General features: G+C 53.9%; 1 protein-coding gene across 1 annotated transcript; it reads right to left on the reverse strand.

Annotated features, from left to right (window-relative positions):
* Nucleotides 1-418: 418 nt before the first annotated feature.
* On the reverse strand, nucleotides 419-3,354 carry LOC119950759 (glyceraldehyde-3-phosphate dehydrogenase; the record flags this gene model as incomplete). The annotated part of the gene is given in 5 exon segments (XM_038773486.1): nucleotides 419-710; nucleotides 2,286-2,383; nucleotides 2,524-2,607; nucleotides 2,997-3,075; nucleotides 3,203-3,354. Coding segments are annotated over 5 exon segments (483 nt in total), but the record flags the coding sequence as incomplete, so codon positions are not given.
* Between the last annotated feature and the right edge of the window lie 5,792 nt (nucleotides 3,355-9,146).

Consider the following 9,146-nt stretch of genomic DNA (forward strand, 5'->3'; position numbering starts at 1 on the left):
TGGTGGATTAGAGAGCGGGGGGTGGGGGGGCACGGAGGCCATGACAGGTGGATTAGAGAGCGGGGGCGGGGGGAGGAATGGGAGGTTGCGATTGGTGGATTAGAGAGCGGCAGGGGTGGGGGAGGCCATGACAGGTGGATTAGAGAGTGTGCTGGTTTCTCCAGCTGGATTGTGGTGACGGTCCTGTTGGGATGGAGGGGCAACGCCTCCCGATTCCCATCCTGGGAATCTTGCCGGCTCTTCCTCTTGAGCCCACGCTTACAAGTTGGACGTCCCACGGCTCAGAGCTCATCGCAGGCAAGCTGCCCTCCTCCAGCCCCAGTCCCTCCAGCTTTCCCAACGACACAAGCAAGTTTTGCTGCATTGTAAACCCCTCCCTTGTCCCACCACCCGTACACAGAGGCCAGACACGGGCAGGTGATACATACAATTTTTTGTTTATTTAGGTCTATTTCTTGCCATATCAACAGACAGAACTTTCTCTTCATGGAGAGGGTCAGTGTGACGAGGTGGGAGGGGGTTGAGCGTGCAGGTCAAGGGCCAGCGAGCTCCGTGTCCGAGGATCCTCGGGTGGGGCGGGAAGGGGGTTAACCAGTGAAAAACGCAGCAGGCTCGGGGTCGCCAGGCTGACTTTCAACCTTTACTCCTTGGTGGAAATGTGGAGGACCAGGTCGATGACCCTGTTGCTGTAGGCAAACTCATTATCGTACCTGAGAGAGTGAGAGAGAAAAAGAGATGATGAGAAAGAGAAACGGTGAGAGCGAGCGAGGGAGGGAGAAGGAGAGGAGTGAGGGAAAGGGAAAGAGCGAGAGAGGGTGAGTGCGAGAGAAAGAGAGAGACAGAGGCGATGACAGCAAGGCAGACACAGTCCCAGCCTCTCTCTGTCCCTCACTCCCAGCCTCTCTCTGTCCCTCGCTCCCAGTCCCAGCCTCTCCCTGTCCCTCACTGACCCCCGGTCCCAGCCTCTCCCTGTCCCTCACTCCCGGTCCCAGTCCATCTCTGTCCCAGCACCCCCCCCCCCCCCCCCCCCCCCCCCCCCCCGGTCCCAGCCCCAGCCACTCCCGGTCCCAGCCACTCCCGGTCCCACTCTGTCCCTCACTCCCAGTCCCAGCCCCTCCCTGTCCCTCACTCCCAGTCTCTCCCTGTCCCTCATTCCCAGCCTCACTCTGTCCCTCACGCCCAGCCTCACTCTGTCCCTCACGCCCAGCCTCACTCTGTCCCTCACGCCCAGCCTCACTCTGTCCCTCACGCCCAGTCCCAGCCTCTCCCTGTCCCTCACTCCCAGTCCCTCCCTGTCCCTCACACCCAGCCTCACTCTGTCCCTCACACCCAGCCTCACTCTGTCCCTCACGCCCAGCCTCACTCTGCCCCTCACTCCCAGCCTCTCTGTCCCTCACTCCCAGCCTCTCCCTGTCCCTCACTCCCAGCCTCTCCCTGTCCCTCACTCCCAGTCCCAGCCTCTCTCTGTCCCTCACTCCCAGTCCCAGCCTCTCTCTGTCCCTCACTCCCAGTCCCAGCCTCTCTCTGTCCCTCACTCCCAGTTCCAGCCTCTCTCTGTCCCTCACTCCCAGTTCCAGCCTCTCTGTCCCTCACTCCCAGTTCCAGCCTCTCTGTCCCTCACTCCCAGTTCCAGCCTCTCTGTCCCTCACTCCCAGTCTCTCTCTGTCCCTCACTCCCAGTCCCAGCCTCTTTGTCCCTCACTCCCAGTCCCAGTCACTCGGTCCCAGACGCAGTCTCTCTTTCTCTCTCGATCCCTCAATCCCAGACCCAGTATCTCCCACTCTCTTCTCACTCCATCCTTTGCTCCCACTTTCTCTCTCTCCATCCCTCACTCCCGGACCCAGTCTCTCTCTCGCTCTCCCCGACCCTCACTCCCAGACCCAGTCACTCTCTCTATCTCTCATTCCCAGAGCCAGTCTTTCTTCACTCTCCATCCCTCGCTCCCAGATACAGTCTCTCTTCACTCTCCATCCCTCGCTCCCAGTCAGTCTCTCTTCACTCTCCATCCCTCGCTCCCAGACACAGTCTCTCTTCACTCTCCATCCCTCGCTCCCAGACACAGTCTCTCTTCACTCTCCATCCCTCACTCCCAGACGCAGTCTCTCTTCACTCTCCATCCCTCGCTCCCAGACGCAGTCTCTCTTCACTCTCCATCCCTCGCTCCCAGACGCAGTTTCCCTTCACTCTCCATCCCTCGCTCCCAGACACAGTCTCCCCCACCCGCGCACATCCCTCCTCTCTGCTCCCTCCCGTCCCCTCAGCTCAGGAATCCAGGATTCACTCACCAGGCGACAAGCTTCACAAAGTTATCGTTCAATGCAATCCCGGCACCCGCATCAAAGATGGAGGAGTGTGTGTCCCCATTGAAGTCAGTCGACACAACCTGGAAAAGGCAAGATCATCATCAGTCAGCCAACCCGCAATTAAAGACCCGCTTCCCCTGGAGGTGGTTTAATCCAATATTAAACGCTGACATTTACCCCGGATAGGGTTTGGCTCCTGGAAAATACCCTTGGCACTGACCTGGTCCTCGGTGTATCCCAGGATTCCTTTCATGGGTCCTTCAGAAGCTGCCTTCATGGCTGCCTTGATGTCTTCATATTTGGCCTGAGAGATAGGGAGATCAAAAAATCAGCCTGAGGACATGTTCAACTGACCCCTCGACCGATGACCATGACCCCCGGCCGCCAATGCCCTTGACCCTTATCCAGCACCCCACTCCGTACGCCCTGCAACCAGTGAACCTTGACCCTTCTCCTGGTCAGGTGACATGGCAGATCCCTGACCTCCCCCCCCATAACCTCATCCTAATTTCACAATGGGGAAGACCACCACCCCCCCCCGCCCCCTGGAGACAGTGACGACCCCTTCGCCGACCCCGGCAGTGACGACCCGTAGAAGCCTAGCGATGGTGACAGCCCCCTGACCCGACCCCGAGGGACGGTGACGCCACCCCCCCCAATCCCCGCAGACCCCTGGCGACGGTGACCACTCACAGCCTTTGACAGACGGCAGGTCAGGTCAACCACAGAGACGTTAGGAGTTGGCACTCGGAAAGCCATCCCGGTCAGCTTCCTGCAAAAGAAAAATCGATGCTCAGATCCAACCAACCGGAACATTCCCTAACCCTCTGGCCGTCAACCGGGTCCGGCCCTGCCCAGACAGGGGCCAGCCCAGTGTACTCTAGTCCACACTGACTCACCCATTCAGTTCAGGGATGACTTTGCCCACTGCCTTGGCAGCACCAGTTGAAGCAGGAATGATGTTTTGATGGGCGCCTCTACCATCTCTCCATAGCTTCCCGGAGGGACCGTCCACTGTCTTCTGGGTGGCTGTGTAGGCATGGACAGTTGTCTGAGAGAGAGAGATTTACAGAGTTAGAGACGGAGAGAGAGATTTGCAGACGGAGAGAGTGTGTGGGGATGGGGGAGAAGAGGCAGAGAGAGAGAGAGAGAGAGAGAGAGAGAGAGAGAGAGAGGGGGGAATAGAGAGAGAGAGAGAGAGAGAGAGAGAGAGAGAGAGGGAGGAAGCGAGACAAAGAGAGAGTGGGGGCGAGAGAGACAGACGGGGAAAGAGAAAGAGAGAGAGAGAGAGAGAGAGAGAGATAGAAAGAGAAAGAAAAATAGAGAGATAGATAGAGAGAGACAGACAGAGAGAGAGAGAGAGAAAGATAAAATAGAGAGATAGATAGAGAGAGACAGACAGAGAGAGAGAGAGATAGAGAGAGAGAGAGACAGAGACAATAATGATCCTGCCGGCTGATTCGCCGGGACGCGCACGCCAGTCCCCTGCCAAAAAGGGAGAGCAGCGAACAAACCAGCCCAGCTACAAACCGCTCCAGCGCAAACCGCTCCTGCACTCTTTCCCCTTGGTTTCTGTGGCCATTAGCAGCCGGTTTCCCTGGGTTTCTGTGGCTATGACTCATCTTTCATTCTCACTCCACAGTATAAATATTTCCCACTCTCTCTGTTAGCTTTGACAAAGGGTCATCTGGACTCGAAACGTTGGCTCTTTTCTCTCCCTACAGATGCTGCCAGACCTGCTGAGATTTTCCAGTATTTTCTCTTTCTCCCCTGCGCAAACCGCCCCTGTGCAGCCAACCCCACTCCTCTCACAGCTGTGCCAGCCACACGATTTGGGGATACCGACCTGACCTGACTGTTGGACGCAGTAGAGGCCTTACAGGATGCCCTTTCCCCCCGAGGATCTCAAAGGGTCAGCCACTGCTGCCTGGGAGGAAGTGGCAGCGGCCAGCAGCTCAGGGAGCCTGACCAGGAGGACCGGACCCAGTGCTGCAAGAAGGTCAATGACCTCCACCTGGCCGCCCGGGAGAGTTTACACCAGACCTCCCTCTCCCCAAGAGAATGAGGCTGGTACTGCCCCCGCCCAGTACCATTCCGCCCCCCCCCCCCCCCCCCCCCCCAGACCACTCATGCCCAGCAGCCCCCCCGTACAGTCCATCTCCCCAGCCCCAGAGAACCCCCCCCCCCCTCTCTGCGCGAGGCTAACGATGCCCCTTCTGTGTCCCCACATGAGAAGTTGGCCCACCACCAAAGGGAGAGGGCCCAGGCGGGCAGCGGGGTGCTGAACATCAGGGTCTCCTACCCTGGGGGCCCTGGAAGTCACGGTGGCCAAGGACAGAGCGGTTACCAACGTGGAGGTGGGCACATAGCAAGGGGGTGAGGGGTACACCAGCCCCCACTCAGGTGGCACTGCCCCATCCAGGCTGTCCCCCTTGCCTCCCAGGAGATCACCTTGGAGGAGAGCTCCGTGGTCGCCACCGTTATCACCGCACAGCTGTCATCCCACCCTCCACCAGCACAGATACACACACCTCGGTGGGATATGGGATATGTTAGTGGACAGGCTGCTGGGGCACTATCTGGTGAGCATCACACAGTTGCTGATCTACATCAGGTGGAGGCAGGGTCCCCCCAGGCGAGGCAGCAGTCGGAGGGCTGCTGGATCCCAGGACCCAGCCGAATGCTAAGCCTGTGGAACAGGATTACCCGGAGCTGATAGAGATGATGGGGAGCGGCCATGAGATTCAGAAGGGGATATTGGCAACACTCCAGCAGGTCTAGAGCCGATTGGAGATCCCAGAGGCAACAGCTGCAGGGAATGGGGTCGGCAATGAGGAGGGCCGAGGCCAACACTGCGAGGGTGGTGACCGCAGTGAACAGCCTGGTGCATGACATCGGCACCATCAAGGAAGGTGTCCAAGACGTCCCGCATCGGTGATGACCATGGCTGAGAGTCTCAGCAGAATGTCCCACCCATTGGGAGGTGTCACCCAGTACCAGGCTGACCCTTTCTTTTAATATAAATTACCCAGTGGTCGTGATACCCAATTCATTTTTTCTAATTAAGGGGCACTTTAGTGTGGCCAATCCACCTAGCCTGCACATCTTTGGGTTGTGGGGGTGAAACCCACGCAAACACAGGGAGAATGTGCAAACTCCACACGGACAGTGACCCAGAATCGAACCTGGGACCTCAGCGCCGTGAGGCAGCAGTCCTAACCACTGCGCCACCGTGCTGCCACCTGGTGGACTTTAAAAAAAAATATTAATTTAGAGTATTCAATTCTTTTATCCCCCCAATTATGGGGCAATTTAGAGTGGGCAATCCACCTACCCTGCACACAGGATGGTATGACACCTCCCTGGTGCTAGGGTCAAGGATGTCTCGGAGCGGGTACAGGACATTCTGCAGGGGGAGGGTAAACAGCCAGTGGTTGTGGTGCATATCGGTACAAACGACATAGGTATAAAAAAAGGGATGGGGTCCTAAAGGCAGAATACAGGGAGCTAGAAAGGAAGTTAACAAATCGGACCTCAAAGGTAGTGATCTCAGGATTACTACCGGTGCCACGTGCTAGGCAGAGTAGAAGTGACAGAAGTGATAGGATGAATATGTGGCTGAAGAGATGGTATCAGGGGGAGGTTTTCAGATTCCAGGGGCATTGGGACCGGTTCTGGGAGAGGTGGGACTTGTACAAACTGGATTGTTAAACCTGGGCAGGACTGGAACTGATGTCTGAGGAGAGCCATTTGCTAGAGTGGTTGGGGAAGGTTTAAACTAACATGCCAGGGGGATGGGAACCTCACAAGGAGTCAGTAAAAGAGGGAGCAAGGACAAAGCAAAAGATAGAAAAGTTAATAAGAAAAGTGATAGGTGGAGAAACCAAGGACAAAATTCAAACAGGGCAGGAGAGAAAAATATTGGGAGCAAGACAAACATTGTAAAAAAGACAAACTTAAAGGCTCTGTGCCTTAATGCACGGAGGATTTGTAATAAAGTGGATGAACTAATCGCACAGATAGATATAAATGGGTATGATATAATTAGGATTACAGAGACATGGCTGCAGGGTGAACAGGGATGGGAACGGAATGTCCCAGGGTTCTCAGTATTTAGGAAGGATAGGCATAAAAGAAAAGGTGGTGGTGTGGCAATGCTGGTTAAAGGGGAAATTAACACAATAGTGAGGAAGGATATTAGCTCTGACTATGTGGAATCTGTATGGGTAGAGTTGAGAAATACCTAGGGACAAAAAAACATTAGTGGCTGTCACATATAAACCCCCCAACTGCACTGGTGAGGTTGGGAATGGCAATGAACAAGAAATTAGTGATGCATGTAATAAGGGAATATCAGCGATCATGGGTGGTTTAATCTGCACATAGATTAGGAAAATCAAATTAGCCACGATGCCGTAGAGGAGGAATTCCTGGAGTGTATACGGGATGGTTTCCTTCACCAATATGTGGAGGAACCAACTAGAGAGCAGGCCACCTTAGATTGGGTCCTGTGTAATGGGAAGGGATTTATTGCCAATCTGACTGTATGAGACCCTTTGGGGATGAGCGACCATAACATGATAGAATTTTTTATCAAGGTGGAGAGTGAAGGAGTTGATTCGAACTCTCGGGTCCTGAATCTTAATAAAGGGAACTAGGTGGATACGAGGCATGAGTTGGCCTTGATTGATTGGGGAGAGTTACTTAAAGGGATGACAGTGGATAGACAATGGCAAACATTCAAGGAACGCATGGGGGAATGACAGCAACTGTTCATTCCTGTCTGGCACAAAAGCAAAGAGGGTAAGAGGGCCAATCCATGGCTCACAAAGGAAATTAGTACTAGTATACGAGACAAGGAAGATGCATACAGATTGGCCAAGAAAAATAATAGGTCTGAGGATTGGGAGCAGTTTAGAATTCAGCAAAGAAGGACGAAGGGATTGATTAAGAAGGGGAAAGTACAGTACGAAAGGAAACTTGCAGGGAACATAGTGTCAGTCTTTAAGAGTTTCTCTCGATATGTGAAGAGAAAGAGATTGGTAAAGAGAAATGTAGGCCCCCTACAGACAGAAACAGGGGAATGCACAGTAAGGGACTAAGAAATGGCTGAGCAATTAAATACATACTTTGGTTCTGTCTTCACAAACGAGGACACAAATCAGATCCCAGAAATGTTGGAGAATGAAAGGTTTAGTGAGAGGGAAGAACTGAGGGAGATCAACATTAGTAGAGAGATGGTGTTGGGAAAACTGATGGGATTGAAGACGGATAAATCCCCAGGGCCTGAGAATCTGCATCCCAGAGTGCTTAAGGAGATGGCTCTGGAAATAGTGGATGCATTGGTGGTCATCTTCCGGGATTCTATAGACTCTGGAACTTTCCCTGCAGACTGGAGGGTAGCTCACGTCACTCCGATATTCAAAAAGGGAGGTAGAGAGAAACCAGGGAATTATAGACCAGTAAGCCTAACATCCGTAGTGGGGAAAATTCTTGAATCCATTATTAAGGACTTTATAGCGGTACATTTAGAAAGCAGTGGTAGGATCAGTCAGAGTCAGCATGGATTTATGAAGGGAAAATCATGCTTGACAAATCTGTTGAAATTCTTTGAAGAGATAACCAGTACAGTCGACAAGGGAGAGCCAGTCGATGTGGTATAATTGGACTTTCAGAAGACGTTTGACTAAGTCTCGCATAAAAGAGATTATTGTGCAAAATTAAAGCGCATGGGATTGAGGGAAATGTATTGAGGTGGATAGAAAACTGGTTGGCAGAGAGGAAACAACGAATAGGGATTAATGGGTCGTTTTCAAATTGGCAGGCAGTAACCAGTGGGATACAGGAATCGGTGCTGGGACCCCAGCTATCCACGATATATATTAATGATTTGGATGAAGGAACAAAATGTAACAACTCAAAGTTTGCAGATGATACCAAATTAGGTGGGAGGGTGAATTGTGACGAGAATGCAGAGATCCTACAGCAAGATCTGGGCAGGTTGGGCAAATCAGTGGCAGATGCAATATAATTTGGATCAGTGTGAGGTTATTCACTTTGGAAGCAAAAACAGGAAGGCAGATTACTACCTGAATGGTTGTAAATTGGGAGAGGGGAGTGCGCAGCGGGACCTGGGTGCCCTTGTGCACCATTTGCCGAAGGTAAGCATGCAGCAGGCGGTAAAGAAGGCTAATGGTATGTTGGCCTTCATTGCAAAAGGTTTCGAGTATAGAAGCAGGAATGTGTTGCTGTAATTGTACAGGGCCTTGGTGAGGCCACATCTGGAGTATTTTGTGCAGTTTTGATCTCCTTCTCTGAGGAAGGATGTTCTTGCTCTCGTGGAGATATTGTTCTCCCCATCTCCACCCCCCACCTGAGGCTGGCCACCCGGGTGTCCCCTCCACACAGCAACCCCAGTGCCCCCGGGACCGAGAGAGAGACGGGGGGGGGGGGGGGGGGGGGGGGGGGGGGGGGGGGGTGGAGAGAGATGGGGGGGGGGGGGGGGAGAGAGAGAGAGAGAGAGAGAGAGAGACGGGGGGTGGGGGGGGGGAAGAGACAGAGGGAGAGAGACAGAGAGACAGAGAGACAGAGAGGGAGAGAGGGAGAGAGGGAGAGAGACAGAGGGAGAGGGAGAGAGGAAGAGAGGAAGAGAGGAAGAGAGGGAGAGAGGGAGAGAGGGAGAGAGGGGCGAGAGAGGGAGAGAGACAGAGGGAGAGGGGGAGAGAGGGAGAGGGAGAGAGGAGAGGGAGAGAGGGAGAGAGGGAGAGAGGGAGAGAGGGAGAGAGTGAGAGAGGGAGAGGGAGAGAGGGAGAGAGGGAGAGAGAGGAGAGAGGGAGAGGAGGG

The sequence above is a fragment of the Scyliorhinus canicula genome, chromosome 16 (genome assembly GCF_902713615.1).
Source record: "Scyliorhinus canicula chromosome 16, sScyCan1.1, whole genome shotgun sequence".
Taxonomy (NCBI): Eukaryota; Metazoa; Chordata; class Chondrichthyes; order Carcharhiniformes; family Scyliorhinidae; genus Scyliorhinus; species Scyliorhinus canicula.